This window comes from Electrophorus electricus, chromosome 15 (assembly GCF_041902795.1).
Source record: "Electrophorus electricus isolate QZ-2024a chromosome 15, ASM4190279v1, whole genome shotgun sequence".
In the NCBI taxonomy this organism is placed as follows: Eukaryota; Metazoa; Chordata; class Actinopteri; order Gymnotiformes; family Gymnotidae; genus Electrophorus; species Electrophorus electricus.
The window spans coordinates 26,843,998-26,862,887 of record NC_137511.1 but is presented as its reverse complement, the minus strand read 5'-3'; the positions used below and the strand labels follow the sequence as shown (position 1 = coordinate 26,862,887).

The window sequence follows — 18,890 nt, the reverse complement described above, 5'->3', positions numbered from 1 at the left end:
AGGAGTTTACTTACCAGGATCAATACTCGTCTACCTTTGAAACTTTGTATGTTGACAAAAAAGTCAAAACGTCTAATGTATTTAGATAGCGCTCTCTTTACGTGCATCTGTGTGGTCTCGGGGCCGTAGTTGAGCTGATGGACCTTGTGGGCTTCTGCTTCTTGTGTCCTGGAGTTTTAAGAGCTCTGAATGCGTGACAGTAAAGGAGACTTGGCTGGGTAATGGAGGGGACGAGAGATGCGTCGAGGGCTGGAAAATCCCACAAACCTGAGCAGCAAAGAGCTCTCAAGACACAAAGGAGGTGAAGTCGTGCTTAGATGATGTGAGATGGGAAGGAACTATAAGAACAAAAATTTCTATAGAGTGCAAAGGCACAAAATCTCCAGAAGAACCGTTTGAGGCCTTCTGGGTTAGCTAGGGGCATTTTGGGCCTCGACGTCTAGAGATTGTACTTGGTATTAGAAATGGATGTCCAGACTGGTGAAAGTGTTGCAGTTTTTTTCCAGTCTTATCCAGGGTGCAACTGATTCCAGAGTGCATGTGACTGGCATGTGTGAGGACCCTCGGAGGGAATGAGGATTGTGAGGATTTGTGTCTAATTTTGACTGATTGTGTCAAATGTTTAATAACGAGGCCAGTCCAAATGATGTGGTTAAAACAAACAAAATGGCTGTATTTTCACCTCCAAACAAGCTGTGTTTTAATTGGTCCAAACTAAAACTGTATTCTCATGTCCCACAATTCCTCCTTTCTGTCTGCTCTATTCTGTTCTGCTTTTTCTTTAGTTTTTTGGCAGAGGAAACAATACTCTGCCAAAATAACCTCTTGGCGTTGACTCAAAACAGTACTGTAGAAGCGTTCTTCACGTAGCTCCTGCCACAGATACTGCTTCATAACTGAGGTTAGTATTATTAGCCTGATATCACCAGTGAGATAAAGACACAACACCAGGCTAGGAGTGTCGTCTCATCTCTGCGTCTGGGAGGGTTTCTCATCTCCCTTAGCTCCTGTTCTTGTGAAGCGAGCATGTCTTTGTCTCGGCTCAGCGCTCATTTGGAAAGCAGAAGTGAAACGCTCGTCTCTCTCCGAATCCTGCACGCTCTACAGAAACCTCTGCTCTCAATGAGACCAGCAGGCAAATCTGTCTGGCCCTGATAGTGCTTGCTGTTGTATGGGCGAACATATGCAAAAGGAGACAGCAAGTCCTCTGGGTCTCTCTCTCCATCCCTCTCTCCCTCTCTTTTACTCTTACTATGTAATGCAATCTGATCATAGAGCAAAGCCCGACACGAACTATGACACAAAGGAAGTGATAACCAGTGCTTCCTGCCGAGATGGCACATTCTGTGGACAACGGAGTGAGTTGAATCTCCTTAAATGAAATAACAGCAAGTTATTTTACCTTTACAATGTTTTCCTGGTCTCTCTGTGGTCAGACACCATATTGAGAGCAACTAAATAAACAAACAACAGATTTATCTATACTATATGGCCAAAAGTATGTGGACACCCCTTCTAATGATGAGTTCAGGTGATTGAGATGCACCCGTTGTCAACAGGTGTATAAAGTCTACAGCTATGCAGTCTGTAGACAAACACTGGCAGTAGAATGGGTCGTACTGAACACTGGCAGTAGAATGGGTCGTACTGAACACTGGCAGTAGAATGGGTCGTACTGAACACTGGCAGTAGAATGGGTCGTACTGAACACTGCAGTAGAATGGGTCGTACTGAACACTGCAGTATTATGGGTCGTACTGAACACTGCAGTAGAATGGGTCGTACTGAGGAGAGTAACCTCCTAACTAACCCTACTCAGAGACTTTAAATGTAGCACTGTCATAGGAACCACCTTTACCTCAGGTCATTTGCTACTAAATCTGTAAATGTTATTATGGTATATCGCAAGTTTCTCGGAACTGCAACGCTGCTGGGAGATACTGCATACAGAGCGGTGCTGCCCAGCGCTGACGTTGGTAGGACATATAACTCACTAGGTCCGAGCTTCCCTGCCGCCATTCCCATCAGTGCAAGATCTGTGTGGCGTGAGCTTTTCCAAATGGGTTTCCATGGCTGAGCACCTGCAGACGAGCCGTACATCACAACGTGCAATTCCGAGCTTTGGCTGGAGTGGGATCAACGCTGCCTCTGGATCCTGGTCCAGTGCTAATGTGCTTTGTGGAGTGGTTTTGTTGGATGCCAGGTAAACTCTACATATTAGAGTGCCAGAAATAAAGTTTGTTGCAGCAGGGATGATGGTCTGGGGCCGTGTTCCACGCTCTGATGTACACTTGTCAGGTCCACTGAGGCATTTTGGGCGATTCTATGCTTCCAACGTTGTTCTAACAGTTTGGGAAAGACCCTTTCTGTGTCCCTGTGCACCACGTGAGGTCCATAAAGACGCGTTCTGATGAGTTTTGTGGGCCAGATCTCCAGTTCTCTACACTAGTGTCCTGACCTCAGCTCCACCGAACACCTTTAGAAGGAACTGCAGCCAAGCCTTCAGATCCAACATCAGCGCCTGACCTCACAACGATAACACTTATTCTCACAGACACACCCCAAAATGTATGGCTCTCATGCACAACATTGCACATAACGTAAAAAGGTTGTAGTTTCATGATGTCTACATTTGTCCTCCAGTTATTCAGTACCAGTGTCCTGAGTAGTCAGCTAAAGGACCAGTTAGAGTAGCCCAGTATCTTTTATCCTATATCAGTCTATGATATGTATATACCTGGGTGCACATACAGTAGTATGTCAGCGTAGCCTGTGCAGAATTACGCACTGTGAGTTCTTCTTGTCTTTGTGTGTAAATAGTAAACTGTGTTTTCTAGACGGTGCTGCTCTTATAGGGTTCCTGTTGGTGTTCGACTATAATAAACTCTACAAACTCTCAGTTCTGTAAGGAATTGAGAAATGCAGTAATTGACAGTGTCCCACGTGGCAGCAGTGAGACTTTAAGTAACACTCACAGCTCGAGGGGTAGGAGGCCAAACAGGTCGCGTGGTCCTGCTACAATAATATGGTTGTTTTAAATGTTTATGTAGGTTTTCTGTTACTGCTACTGGTTTGTCTTGAAAGCTCAACGCTGGTTACAGCTGAACACTACACGTCTTGTAGAAAACAAGACAGGATCCCGTTCCAGTGCGAAGACAACTGTGAGACTCTAATCCAGAGAGAGAGAGTAATTGATAGCAAGTGGCTAATGCATTAGTACTGATACACATACACATACACATACTGCGTATAAAACACACTCCGTGTTTGCTCTAGTGAGTGAAAGTGAGATTTGGTGATTATGCATATTCAGACACATCAGTTACTGTCATCTCAAGTTATTTAATCACACAGATGTACGGTGAGTTTGTACTTCTTCCTGTGTTTGTGTGTGTGTGTGTGTGATTAGTTGGGTCTTTCTACGTGTTTGTGTGTAAGTGTGAGAGAGTAGCATGCACAGTGTTGCAGTAGTTTCACTCCACCCACACAAACGTCCAACCAGGTCACATGTAGCCAGGTCATACATCGTTCATGGGTCTAACAACACTGGAAACGTTCATTATTCATAAAATTTACAGCTACGGGTTTTTTGTGTCAAGTGCACCTCCGTTTGACTTCTGACCCCGTGAGGCTCGACTATCTCCAGAGGCATGTCTCTGAGTGTGCAGACGTTTGTGCGGGGCACTCGGCGACTTCTCAGAAGTTGTGAAAGAGACAGAACAGAAATAGCAGCAGGTCAGCAGACATTGACCGGCAGACGGATGCTTTCACTCAGGTCCTGTGCAGCTTATTCCACTTGCTGGAGCGAGAGAGGGTCAGAGATGAGGGAGGTTCAGGCTCCCATAGCTCCTGTCGCAAGCAAGAAGTTGCTAACCTTGATCTTTAAACCTTTATACATAATTAAAGCTGCATTAACTAATACTGTAATTATGAGAGTTTAGTCTGCCAGTAAAAATTCATGTAAGATTCTGTCATGTGGTTCATACGGAATCTGAATAATTCCCATCAAATACCAATCAAATAAAATCCACTCTGGATCAGAGTATCTGCCAAGTGTTGAGTGTAAATCTCTGTTTGACTGTGTGTGCATACGAGGTTGATATTTTAGATGGGAAAGTAAGCATTTTCTGGACAATTTTAAGGCATGTGTGTGTGTGTGTGTGTGTGTGTGTAGGGGAAGCTAAAGTATATATGGTAACTCATAGATTGTGCAACAGAATGCAGAGCTGTAGTGTGAACTGGATCTGCAATGATAATGATAGCAAGCGTTAAACATGGCCACTGTCACAAGATAAGACATTAATGCAGATACCATCTGATTTAACACACTTATATTAACACCTTCTATTAACTCATACTGACTCTAAGGGTGCATGCACATCAGTAGATAAAACAGCCTCAGATATGAACACACACACACTCTCACTCTCTCTCCCTCCCTCTCTCTATCTATCTGTTGTTCTGACCAAAGACTTGTTCCTTCTTTTTTCTCAGGATTAGTCTCTGTTCTTTTGTATCTTCTCTAACAGCGTGGTGTGAAAACAAATGAACAGACCATTCTTTCACATGTTTTTAGCTTCACAGAAAACCACGGCAGTCTCTGCAGTTCAGTCACCGAAGCGTCGCACCAAACTTTAATGTTCAGACTCCCTCTGATGATCAATAAATAGGTTATAGGTCAAAGGTGAATGATCGATCCTTGTAATGTGGATTATTCTCTTCACACTGTTTTTCCTTTCTGTGTCTTCCACTTGTTTCATCAGAATGTGACAAGGTTTTTAAACCCCGGGGCAGTAACTGGGATTGTCTTCACCACACGCTCACGGGGCAGTAACTGGGATTGTCTATACCACACGCTCACGGGGCAGTAACTGGGATTGTCTATACCACACGCTCACGGTGCAGTAACTGGGATTGTCTTCACCATACGCTCACGGGGCAGTAACTGGGATTGTCTTCACCACACGCTCACGGGGCAGTAACTGGGATTGTCTTCACCATACGCTCACGGTGCAGTAACTGGGATTGTCTTCACCATACGCTCACGGGGCAGTAACTGGGATTGTCTTCACCACACGCTCACGGGGCAGTAACTGGGATTGTCTTTACCACACGCTCACGGGGCAGTAACTGGGATTGTCTTTACCACACGCTCACGGGGCAGTAACTGGGATTGTCTATACCACACGCTCACGGTGCAGTAACTGGGATTGTCTTCACCATACGCTCACGGGGCAGTAACTGGGATTGTCTTCACCACACGCTCACGGGGCAGTAACTGGGATTGTCTATACCACACGCTCACGGTGCAGTAACTGGGATTGTCTTCACCATACGCTCACGGGGCAGTAACTGGGATTGTCTTTACCACACGCTCACGGGGCAGTAACTGGGATTGTCTTTACCACACGCTCACGGGGCAGTAACTGGGATTGTCTTCACCACACGCTCACGGGGCAGTAACTGGGATTGTCTTCACCACACGCTCACGGGGCAGTAACTGGGATTGTCTTCACCACACGCTCACGGGGCAGTAACTGGGATTGTCTATACCACACGCTCACGGGGCAGTAACTGGGATTGTTTTTACCACACGCTCACGGGGCAGTAACTGGGATTGTCTATACCACACGCTCACGGGGCAGTAACTGGGATTGTCTTTACCACACGCTCACGGGGCAGTAACTGGGATTGTCTTTACCACACGCTCACGGGGCAGTAACTGGGATTGTCTTTACCACACGCTCACGGGGCAGTAACTGGGATTGTCTTCACCACACGCTCACGGGGCAGTAACTGGGATTGTTTTTACCACACGCTCACGGGGCAGTAACTGGGATTGTCTATACCACACGCTCACGGGGCAGTAACTGGGATTGTCTATACCACACGCTCACGGGGCAGTAACTGGGATTGTCTATACCACACGCTCACGGGGCAGTAACTGGGATTGTTTTTACCACACGCTCACGGGGCAGTAACTGGGATTGTCTTTACCACACGCTCACGGGGCAGTAACTGGGATTGTCTTTACCACACGCTCACGGGGCAGTAACTGGGATTGTCTTTACCACACGCTCACGGGGCAGTAACTGGGATTGTCTTTATTGCAAGCTCCTGGCTGATGTCCACACAGGGACAGCTGTCTTTGTGAGACAAGCGTCGGAAAGCGAGCGGAAGTTCTTAAACTTCCCGTCTTGAACTCCCGCGGCTCCACCGAGGCAAATCTGCCGGCCGGCATTCCTCCGCGCTAATTTAAGGGAGTTTCCTCGTATTTTCATCATTGTTTTCACAGCTAGCCGTAGGCCAAAGGGGAAGCAAAATAAATTAGACGCCATTGTTCAGAGCGCTTGGCTCTCCCAATAACATTATTGGTGGAAACATACATGCGAGGATAACTTCCTGAGTCCTGTGGATTGATTGTCTGTGCTGTGAGGAAACCAACCGCTCGCTAGTCATATAGAGAGGGCCATGAAGTCCAAACTCTCCCTTTCTCTCTCTCCCTCCCTCCCTCCCTCTATCTCTCGCTCTCTCTCTCTCTCTCTCTCTCTCTCTCTGTCATCCTTTCATCACTTCTGCTGGGCCACATCCTGGCTCAGCTCAAGGAGGCAGGGAAACTGCTCTAGAGAGAGAGAGAGAGAGAGAGAGAGAGAGAGAGGGAGGATGTGAGAGAGACAGAAAGGGAGAGAGAAAGTGCGAGAGACCCTCGAGCGTCAGTGTACAGTGTAGAAAACAGGATATGATCCCTCCGTGGTAGCATGTCCTGACTAGAACACACGCAGGCAGCCAGAGGACAGCCCAGGAGACTGGGAGCATGTGTGCTGAGCCCCGTGCTTTACCCCGGGTGTGGACTTGGGACTGACCCACTTTACCTGATCTTTACCCTGCTCCGCATCACATTATCTGCCGCCTTGTCTACCGTCAAACGTTCAAGTAATCAAATAAGGAGTGTGTATGAATAACTGAGAGTGAGTAAATATGTATGAGTTATCAGGTCAATGTTCCCTTGCTCGCTTGGTCTCGCACGGTTTCTCTCACATGCTGTCCATGTCCAAATTCTCACTTAGTTCCTTCTAACTTTACAAACCAGCTTGGTTCTTATCTCACGTCCACTTGTTTCAGTTGTACCCCATTATCAAGCAAAAAACAGTGTGGACACTGTCTCTTATTGATTTCTTTAGCTACCTGTCTCACGGGCACACACACACACACACACAGACAGACACACACACACACACACACACACAGATACACACAGATGCACACACACACACACACACACACACAGATACACACAGATGCACACACACACACACACACATACAGATACACACAGATGCGCACACACACACACACACACACACACACACATATACACACACACACACACACACAGATGCACACAGACACACACACACACACAGACAGACACACACACACACACACACACACACACACACACAGACAGACACACACACACACACACACACACAGACAGACACACACACACACACACACACACAGACACACACACACACACACACACACACAGACAGACACACACACACACACACACACACACAGACAGACAGACACACACACACACACACACACACACACACACAGACAGACACACACACACAGACACACACACACACACAGACAGACAGACAGACACACACACACACACACACACACACACACACACACACACACACAGACAGACACACACAGATGCACACAGACACACACACACACACACACAGATGCACACAGACACACACACACACACACACAGATGCACACAGACACACACACACACACACACACATGGACACACACGTGCACACACACAGACAGACACACACACACACACACAGATGCACACATACACACACATAGACACGCACATGGACACACATACACACAGATGCACACATACATAGAGACACACACAGATGCACACAGACACACACACACACAGACACACACACACACAGATGCACACATACATAGAGACACACGCACACACACACATATGGACACACACACACACACACAGACAAGGGAAGAAAGCAAACAGTTGCCATGCTTTAGTGACTGCCTGCAGCACTAGACTGCACATCCCTTTCACCGCCAGCTTAGTTTTACAAGCCTTTGTGTTTACAGAAACTGTCACCACAACTCTGAGACCTCTCGTTAAAATAATCAATAATGCTTCCAATCATTGTTGAGACCTGCCGGTCACACCAAGCAATAAGCTTAGTTTAGTGTAGTCCAGTATTACTCCAATAAGTATCAGGCTTTATACCTCACACAAGACTACTGTGTACAGACCGCGTGGTAGTGGTGGGAAGGCTAATCACTGCTGTGAACAAGCGATTCCATCACTGCTGGCCTCTGTGCATCTCACGTGAGGGACCCATGAATTCTTTGTGCAGGCAGCTCGATAAATGAATATGACCGTCTATTTATGGTTAATACAGGGCCACATGTTTGCCACCAGAGTCTTAAGAGTATGATGGATATGGCTTTATCTGGCTTCCTGTTCTGATCAGACTGACTGTTTCTCTCGCTCTCTCAGTTTGTCACCTCCTTGATCTTATTGAGAATGAGGACACTTGCATATCTCTAGGTGCGGACACATTTATGCTTGATAACCTGAACTGTTTCCTGTCTCTCTGCTTCAGTGATCTGTTTGACTGCCCCAAGCTGCTCCTGGACCTGCCCAAACACATGCTTCAGAAAGGACTTTATAAAGAGTAACACCTGCCTAACTGATCTGAGGACATTAATGCAATCTTGACTGTGTCCTCAAAGTGACACAACATACCTCAACTTTTGTGTTGCTTTTGGGGACGTATGGCTTTGGCCTTTAAATCTCTTGTGAGGTACGTTCACAGCCACACGTGAGGTACGGTCCCAGCTGCACGTGAGGTATGTTCACAGTCCTTAAATCCCGGTGCAAAAATCCAGGTGATGGTTAATATATGGGCTTAATCGAGTGACTGGGGAATGTGTGTGTGTGTGTGTGTGTGTGTGTGTGTGTGTGTGTGTGTGTGTGTGTGTGTGTGTGCGCGCGCATGCATTTGTGGACACTGTTGACCTTGGATAAACGAACACCATTATCTCAGTTTGGGAAACTGATGAGTGCCTGCTGTTTGCTTTGATACTGTTTCTCTGAGCAGTCAAGGGTGATGCTTCCATGACCAACTTCAGTTGCTCAAATAATGCAGCTGAAAACCTTCCACAGGTTTGACAAACTCTTTACAGTGTGAGCGCATGCAGTACTAATGGCAGAAGGTGTTGTACCAACCTGGAGCGCGGTAATGAAAATCTCATTCTTCCATCAGCGAAATCCAGTGGAAAATTTCTGTAGGCTACCTAGAGCAAGATGAGAATTACCTGAATATTGTGTCATGGAATTACTTTACAAAGTCTAGTGAATTTCTAATATTTAATCAAATCTATATCATTATTAGAATACTATCCCGGGATGAGTGGGTGCATGTGTCAGAAATAAAGGTTTAACAACTGACTGGCTTAATGTTTACACTTACGCACATTTATCTAACAACTAAAATGGAGATTTAACAGCCTAAAGAGACATTTCTAAAGATGGGCTTGTTGATGAGGCACTAATTTGAATATTAGAACGTTTGTGATTAGCAGTGTTTGAAGTCCATTGAAAGGGGTTTGTTTTTAAAGCCTGTATGAGTAAGGCTGCAGTAAATGTCATGTTTTATGCATATCAAAACTAAATTGTCAGTGGTAGCAGTAACGAGAGTTCGTTTCCCTGCCAAAGTGGGCGGAACGCATTTGACCACAGAATGGAAATTTGTCATGTAGCACGGCAGCATCTAAACATGAAAATGGAAAAGTCTATAGAGAAACAGCACTCCTGAGAGAAAAACTACTAACATATTCAGAATATATAACATATTCCTATACATATTCAAAGACCTTGGCAGTATTGCATCACATAGATATACTTACTGTCATTCTGATAATGTCATGGAAAACCTAAAGTACAAGAATGAACAGAAGAAAGGACTGTAAGTAGGTGGATGCTAAATCCTTCCTGACTCTCCCGCCATGGCTGGGTCCCATTTGCTGTACTGATCGTTACGCTATAAATCTGCACCAACTCCAAACACTTAACCATCCTTGTGTCCCTGACCACCTCTTAATTCATTCAAAGCAGCACACACGCGCACACACAGCATGCAACATGCTAAATTAGCCATGAAGAGTTTGAAGTTTGAACAAACGTGAAATCACTGACCACTAGACCAGTGGTCATGTGTTGAAAAGCTCAGTGCAGTATGTTAATCTACATTCTTATGTTCTGAACGGTGAATCGTTGAGAAGCATTTAGGTGAATCGGTGGAACAGGGAATCCAACCAGATTTAAAAATGAATCTTGAAGATTCTTGAAACACTTTGAGTTTCAGACACAGGGTCAACATTAAAGTCCAGCTCCCAGCACAGATGGGCAAACGCTTTTCCATACAGTTGCTTAATGTCTTTTGATCAGTTCATGGTACCATGTAATATCTAATCTCCTTTTAAAGCAAGTGTCAGCTTTCCACCCAATTAGCTGGAACGGTTGTGTTTCTAGCCGGAGAGATATCCCCTAATGGATTTCAAAAGAGACTCAATCACTTGACCATAATCTTTAATGGAGGCATTGTTAGTGCGTATCACTAACATCCTCTGGTTAAGAGATAGAACAATCGCGGCCTATCTGTGGCCCTGGAGGGCAGATCAGATCGGCCGGCCCTCTGTCAGAGCCCATTCACGCGAGCACGTTAAACTGTGGCGCAGCTTTAGTCCAGAACTGTAATCATGGCCTGTGGAAAAGGAACAAACAGTCCATTAAGAATGACAGAGCCACTCGCACACACCATGGGGAAGAGTGATTGGAGTTTTAGAGAGCGCGAGGGAGGGAGGGATACACAAACACACACACTCACACACACATGCACACGCAGAAACACATTCACACACTCATGCAAATGCACATGCGCACACAGACATACACACAGACATGCATGAACATACACACACACAGAAACACACACATGCACACATCCACACACAGACACACACCCATGCAAACACACACACACAAGTGCACACATACACACACACACACACACAGTGATGTGTACTCTCAGCCTTCATGATACAAAACATCACTTTTAGGATGACTAACTGACCTGGGGCTGAAAATAACCATCTTAATTGATCTGATGGACCACAAACTTTCTGTCAATTAAACAATTACCCTGCATTGTCTCAAGTTGCCAGGTCTTTAGAACTCCCCGTTCTCTGACAATCAGGTCAATATTTGCCCAGTTGTCGTCAAAGAGACCACTTACCCCTCCATAGCTGGCAAGGCTCTAGGGGATTTAATATCTAAAACATCAATTCATCCCCGTCTGGTGACATGTTGAACAGAGCTTAAGGGTCTTCCAGCCCGGATTCCTAGGACAGCCTAGGAAAATATCACTCAGTGAGCTATTGCCCAGTCAGCTGTGCTATTTGCTTTTCAATTAGGTCTCATTCAGTTGGAGATGGTGCTTTTTTAAAGCATTCAGCTGCTATTCTAAACGAGCGCACCATTTTCTGCTCCAATCTCCAATTCACTCTGAGCCATAAAATGATTACTTGTCCAAACAGGGACACAGAGACCACAGGAGCAAAGCAACCTGGGTCCATAAACAGCTTTCGCCCGAATGTCCTGGTAAATGACAGGAGCACTTTGGACAACAGTCTGGAAACGTGTAGTATAGACAACTATAAGCTACATGTAAATATTGTAGTGGGGTTATTTTTATAACTACTGAAAGATCTGAATGTTTGCAACCACACGTGCCTCTCTAACGCTCCGGTACGTTCTCAGCCCTTTGGAACCCAGATCTCGTCAAAGAATGTTTTCCCATTGACCACTTTCACTGTGCTGTCTCCAGTGTTAGCTTTTCAGTTACAGGATTTGTGAAGCATTACTCAATTCGGGGTTGAATCGATGTGTTGTCTGTTGGTTTTGGCCTGCTTTGACAGCGCTCTGAGGCTGTTGAACCGAGCGAGTGAGCTCCAGGTGGGGGGGTGGCACAGAGCTCAGACGTTTATCACATAGTATCCTCTCCCCTCCTCCAATCATTAACGCTCTCCTGCTGTTTGCTTTCCTCTAAATGATAACCCATTTGAAGTTGAATCTGGCGATATGGCAGTCAAAGGCAAGAACAGACTTGCGCTGGACAGTCTGCATATGTGCTGATTCAACTGAAGATAACCTCCCCGCTAACTAGTCCGGCCGAGGCTGTTCCCCGTTGGACGGTTCCGAGTGCGAATCGATCCAGTGGTGAACCTCAACCCCTAAAACAGTGTTGAAGGGAAATTCTTTCACTGATGAATCATACTGTGTAATTTGTTTTAATGGGTAACAGGTAATCTGTGCGTGATGACAGTATCAGATGGATTGTTTCATTTGCTCGGACTACTAATGGGTATAAATGTGTATCCGCGTACTGGTGTAATTGACTTGCTGATATACCGTCCTTATCACAGATGGAAGGAATGACCCGATCTCCTGAAAGGCTGCTCATGGCCTTCGTCACAGCAGGCTTACGTGATGAAAGAAGTGTAATGACGTGTGACTGTGTTCCCCTGTCAACACATCCCCTCAGTTGCCATCCAGACTGAAGCACTCTGAAGTGAACGGACGCTTAAGTCAGTGTTGAATTGGCTAAAAAGCAGAGTGTTCACGAACTCTTTAGCATTCGTTTGTATGTACAACTTCAGATTCATAAATATTGTACATGTCGATACAACACTGGGATTTGTGCTGTGCCACGAACCAAATAAACAAACAAACAAACAAACACAAATACATAAGTGAATAAATACATATGTGAATAAATGAGACTTATGTTATACTTTATTGCTTAATTTATAAACAGTGGACGAGATCCAAGGTAGAGCGTAAGGTAGGTTTATTGACTCACACAGATATGTACATTCTGTCGCTCAGGACATAAACCTGATCTCAACCAGAAAGTCACAAAAGATACACGTAAATTATCAAAATTAAACAGTAAATATTCTTTGACACACTGAGACACACATTTAGGCTACATTCTCCATGACTTAAACCAAGATAGTTATTATGCTTCATCAATTTAAAGAAAATCGACTACATTCGTATATAAATGTACAAATAGTATACAATATTTACACTGCTACAGTGAGTTTCATATTTGCGGGTTTATTGAGAACTCGATGTCCTCTTCGATATCCAACTCTTGGTCCGAGTCGTCAGAGACGTCAGACTCGATTTCTGCGTGTGAACGCGGAGGGGACAGGGCGCTCTGGTGGTAGTGATCCGCCCCGCCGTGTTGGGGACTTGAGCTCAGATCCTGGCGCTGCTCGCTTTCAGTCTCCAGCTCACGTTTACCGCCCTGCGGGTTTTCCTGGGAAACGTCAGAAAAAGATCAACATGAGCAAACCATCATCACCATCAGCAATAAAAACAACAGAATAATAACAATAGCATTAGTAAATAGCATTGTTGTTCTCGCCGTTGTCGCTATTGTAGTATTCTAGTCTAAAACCTGATGACCAAATAAATGCGTGACTCCCAATTTTGCATGAAATAAAATTTCCCTCAAAGACTGAATATTTTTTCCACTCATAATCCGTTATATATGCACTTGTTTGTACTTCATTTCGTATGTGCCGATGCTGTTAGGGTAAATACATCGATGCCTGGTGAACAGCTCCAATAGCGGGTTCAAATCAGTGCTCACCAATATGTAATGTTGGCTATTATTAAATTATTTTCAAATTTCTGTTTTTCGTCTCGTAATAATAATAATAATAATAATAATAATAATAATAATTATTATTATTATTATTATTATTATTATTATTATTATTATTATTACCCGACAAAACGAATTCTGCATTATTATGTTTTATGTATGTGTCTTTGCATCAGGACTATATAAATATAAGCAGTGTTAGTATTAAAGCTCTCACCTGTTTCAGGCGTCGCCATTTGGCCCGGCGGTTCTGGAACCACGTCTTCACCTGTCGGACGGCAGCATTAAATATGATTCAACCAACACCAAGAACACTGTGGCCGCCTAAAATGTGTGTAATCGTTCTGTGTGAAACTAGTTGTTAGAAATGAAGGCCGACCTGTCTTTCGCTCAACTGAAGCATCTTTGCCAAGCGTTTCCGCTCCGGTGGCGAGAGATACTTCTGAGTCTCGAACTTCTTCTCGAGCTCTATGGTCTGGTCGTTGGAGAATCGCACCTGCCCCCCTTTACGTTTGTGTAGAGGACGCTGGATAAATGGAGTCCAGAGGAGAGGTTTGCCTAAAACACACAATAGTTGTTAACAAATGCGCCTTAGCGTTATATTTAATACTAGATATGTATATGTGTGTGTGTGTGTATTTATTTATATATATATATATATATATATATATATATATATATATATATATATATATATATATATATATATATATATATATATATATATATAAAATATGTGTGTGTGTATATATAAAATATGTGTGTGTATATATATATATATATATATATATATATATATATATATATATATATATATATATATATATATATATATATATATATAAATCATTGCTGGTGATGGACCTCTGTCCGAAACGTTCTGTTTCTCAGTGTACCTTCTACAATTTTGAATATCTCGCTCTCTCCACACACACACACACACACACACACACACACACACACACACACATATATATATATATATATATATATATATATATATATATATATATATATATATATATATATATATATATATATATATACATATACCGTATTATTGATATATATATTCTAAATTATTGAAATAACTTCGCCTACTAGTAGTTTATTCGAAACGTTCGATGTCTTTGTTCACGTCCTCTCGTGTTAACGTGGTGACAAAATCTATTTCTCTGTAATCTAAATGTTTGGTTAAAATGATAAATCTGTTAGAAACGCGGTGTCAGTGTTGACATCCGTTGAAACTTTAGTCATGAGAAGCGCCGTGTAGGCCAGAAGGACTATGGCAAAATTTCCGTCAATGTGTTTCCTGTTGGTTTATCGGGTGAATAGTTTTAACATCCGTTCTATCCATACAAAATACATAGGAAACAGCGATTTATCCTCAGCTCAGTTAAAGGACTTTACTAGGCTGTGTGGCAAACCTTACAGTGTCATAAATACATACATGTCTAAACACAATGGCTACTTTTGTGTTTTTGTTTCCGTAATTTAAGAAACTAAAGAAATTTAAACAGCTGCCTGTAATATAAAATAAACCAAAACATCCAACAGAATATCTGCCTGATTCAATACAAAGTGATTATTAGAATGTATTATTAATAACGAAATCAGTCGATGCGTTCATATTAGATAACCACTATCCGTCCATTTATTCATAATGTTGCTACGTATTATGTGTATTTTATTAACTTGTTTTTAACCGTCAAAACGAATATTTAAACGCGCACTTTGTAAGGTAAACATAAAAGTAGATAATGGAATTTGTTCGTAACTGTCAGACAACACTGGTTAAGATGTTTGGATATTTTAGTTGGTCTGAAGTCACAGCCTTTTCGAAGGAAATGAACAATATCAGAAAAACGGATCCCGGCTATCAGAAGCCGAGTGTTTCCTGAATGCGTCTGTATTGAGGATGTCGATAAAATAATCAGCAGCGTGCACGACTCCCGGGGAAGTGCCTGTTCGGGGCTGCCAGGAAAACATTCAACAGCTTCTGAAACCAGATTTACTCCTATCGAGAGCTCAAGGTTTCCGGTACGAACGGAAAGGGTCAGGCTTGCTGAGCGCACGCAGTTAACCTCAGACCACCACGCCGTTGGTAACGCAACATCTAAAGCGGAGCGCTGAGTCCTCGCCGAGCCGTTACGCACACACAATGCTGTGCACACGTTTCCTTCCCTGAATTGACAGGCATACATGTTGAAAGTTAGGTTTATAATGGCTTTAATTATTCGAAGCGTTGGCAATATGATCGCGCAATGCGCTTTTGAAGAGAAGTTTCGAAATATAGAATAGCTTCCTCTTTGGTCAGCTTGGTCGACATTTATAAACCACATGAGCTATTCGTTAACATAAGCACCAACAGTGACTAATAGCTCTCTCGGACTGTTCCGAGACGGTTTGGATGGAGCGGGTTGGAAATGGGAGCTTTTTCGAGACGGGATGTTTCCCAACTTAGAGATTATTATAGTACGAGCGCGACTTCACCGGAGTTCCTAACAGAACGTTAAGACTTAGGAGCAGACAACGTTTACAGTCACATCCGACTTACCGAGGGGGTCGTGCCTCATCAGCGCGTGGGAATAGTCTCCAACTGCGCGGTGGAACGGATAGAGCGAGGCGCCGAACGCGGTGGAGGCGTATGTAGCCGCGAGCGCAGCAGGGTGCGGCAAAGCCGGGTGGATCGGCGTTGGCTCGTAGATGGGGGTCCGGTACGGTGGCACCAAACTTGTGAACGATGAGTTTGGAGATGGCAGTGTAGGTGTCGGTACAACCGGAGACGACGCTGAAGTGCCATTTCTGCCCAGAATGTCGTCAATGTAAAACGGTGTAGGGTGCACGGGCTGCACGGGGGTCGGCGCGTAAAGAGGAACAGCGCTGGCTGCGGGCGCTGCGTGCTGGTATTGCATGACTTGTATATCCGGTGAGGAGTCTGAGGTTTGTTTTTTGAATACGCCAAAAGAGCTGCGACGCCGCTGTTTCTGAAGCGTTATGCTGTCCGCGACGCGGCGGTTCTTGTTCCATTGACTCGCACAGATCCGTTGGTGAACAGGGTAACATTGGCTATCTAAAGCCCTGCGAGGGAGGAGATAGCGGGGCAGGTCAACTTCCTGCAGGTACACTCGGAGTCTGATTGGCTCTCCATGAATGGTGACCAAGCGGCGATGTCAACGGGTGTCACCTTGAAGCGAAATAACTCCGGACGCACCTGCATCTCTCGTCAACAGGATATTTTAGAAGGCCAGATGACCTAGAAGCAAATGCTACTAATGATTTTTCGTTAAAACATTTTGGCGTCTTTGACTCAGAAAGAAAGCCATCTTGATGTGACTCAGAGAGAGCGCACTTACATGTTCAGATAGCTTGGACCATCCGAACACTGCAAACGTATGTTAAGTTAAAAGTTATAATAACTTCGGAAGTATGTGATTTAATTAAGTGTTTAGGCTGATGCTAAATGGCCTATAATTTGTATTTGCTGGTTCATATAATGGTAACCAAAAACGAAGAAGCTGTAAAAAAATAAAATAAAAATAATAATAAAAAAAAAAAAGCTAAGTGTTCCCTGACGAGAATAAGACAGTATTACTGAACGCCCTCAGGTAGTAATGCACCAGTCTGCGCGGCTGCGTCTGAGTTCTGATTTACAGATCTAACGGACAGGCATCATTTAAGACTGTTAGTATCCATACGTTTATTTTAAGACTTTGTATTTAACCTACTCCGGTATCTTCTCCTGCTGTTGACTGGATGTAAAGATTTTATGCAGTGGGTTGACTGTAAAGCGTCCTTGGGTACATAGAAGGGCGCTATGTACGTGTAACTTCAGTCATTCAGTTTAAGGAATTACTAGCCATGCTTTTATTTTAAGGAATTACTATCCATTCATTTATTTAATACATTAAACGTAAACGTACAACAAATACTGGTATAAAATGCTCTATGCAAAAATGGACTATTAATTTGTCAAAAATCACAAAAATCCCCACAGCAACACCATTAACGTCTTGCCTATTCGATCAATAGATTTTGCCTGTTCGATCATCCACAAATGCTACTACCACCACCACGACGAGCGCAACCACTACTACTAATACTAGTACTAAATAATAATAATAATAATAATAATAAACAGCAGACAAACAAACAAAGAAAGAAAAGAAAAGAAAGTTTGTTTCATTAAAGAATAAATGAACCAAGTGACATTGATTTAATGATTAAATCCATTTAGCTATCTAATCAGGGCTGGGTTTCCCAAAAACATCGTAAAACAAAGAACATCTTTAAATGGTAGAGCGAGTATTGCTCTGAATACTCTCTCACTAATTTAAGATTATCTTAACACAACGATGATTTTGGGAAATGAGTTCGAACATGAAAAATGTGTCACGCTGAATCAATTCCATACCACTGGAAAACTTTGGCAAAACCTGTGTATATCGATTACCTATTACCTAATCCCTATTGGAAATTATATAGTAATGCAGCGTATTATATCAATTAGTGGGAACGATTTAATGGTACACATAATTAATAACCCATAAAAATCTATCAGCTTCCCGCACAAAAGTCCCAATCAGCGAAAACTAACTAGGCCTATTGTTCAATCCTGACTGCGTGAAGATTAAAATATAGTAACTCTAGTAGGTATCCCATACCCGCGGGCTAACAAAAGAACTGATAAATGCCGCGCAGGCTGATGTACTCAGGCAGATCTGCTCCAGAGCTTGTTAATGACACATAGCGTTTATCAAAGACCAGACTGACAGCTTCTGACATGAAAGGCGACGTGTGAATGGCCAATATTTGAGCTTTGCCAATCATTGTAGCTCATTGATCCGCTTGGAGAGGGGGGGGGGGAGAGAGACAGACAGACAGAGAGAGAGAGAGAGAGAGAGAGAGAGAGAGAGGGAGGGAGAGAGGAAGAGAGAGAGACAGAGAGAGGGAGGGGGAAGAGAGAGAGAGAGAGAGAGAGAGGGAGAGAGAGAGAGGGAGGGAGAGAGGAAGAGAGAGAGAGACAGAGAGAGGGGGAGAGAGAGAGAGAGAGAGAGAGAGAGA

At 43.7% G+C, this 18,890-nt stretch overlaps 1 protein-coding gene across 1 annotated transcript; it reads right to left on the bottom strand.

Annotated features, from left to right (window-relative positions):
* Nucleotides 1-12,981: 12,981 nt before the first annotated feature.
* On the bottom strand, nt 12,982-17,168 carry hhex (hematopoietically expressed homeobox). The gene is made up of 4 exons (XM_027024028.3): nt 16,384-17,168; nt 14,206-14,384; nt 14,044-14,094; nt 12,982-13,475 (listed from the first exon to the last, which is right to left on the bottom strand). Exons 1-4 carry the CDS (start codon nt 16,739-16,741, stop codon nt 13,257-13,259), a joined length of 807 nt encoding a protein of 268 aa, XP_026879829.1. The 5' UTR covers nt 16,742-17,168; the 3' UTR covers nt 12,982-13,256.
* Nucleotides 17,169-18,890: the final 1,722 nt, after the last annotated feature.

Coding starts and splice junctions, on each gene's coding strand:
- hhex (XM_027024028.3), bottom strand. CDS start 16,741: ATGCAATACCAGCACGCAGCGCCCGCAGCCAGCGCTGTTCCTCTTTAC. Junction 14,385..16,383: donor GATGAGGCACGACCCCCTCG/GTAAGTCGGATG, acceptor TGTGTGTTTTAG/GCAAACCTCTCCTCTGGACT. Junction 14,095..14,205: donor TTCAGTTGAGCGAAAGACAG/GTCGGCCTTCAT, acceptor GCCGTCCGACAG/GTGAAGACGTGGTTCCAGAA.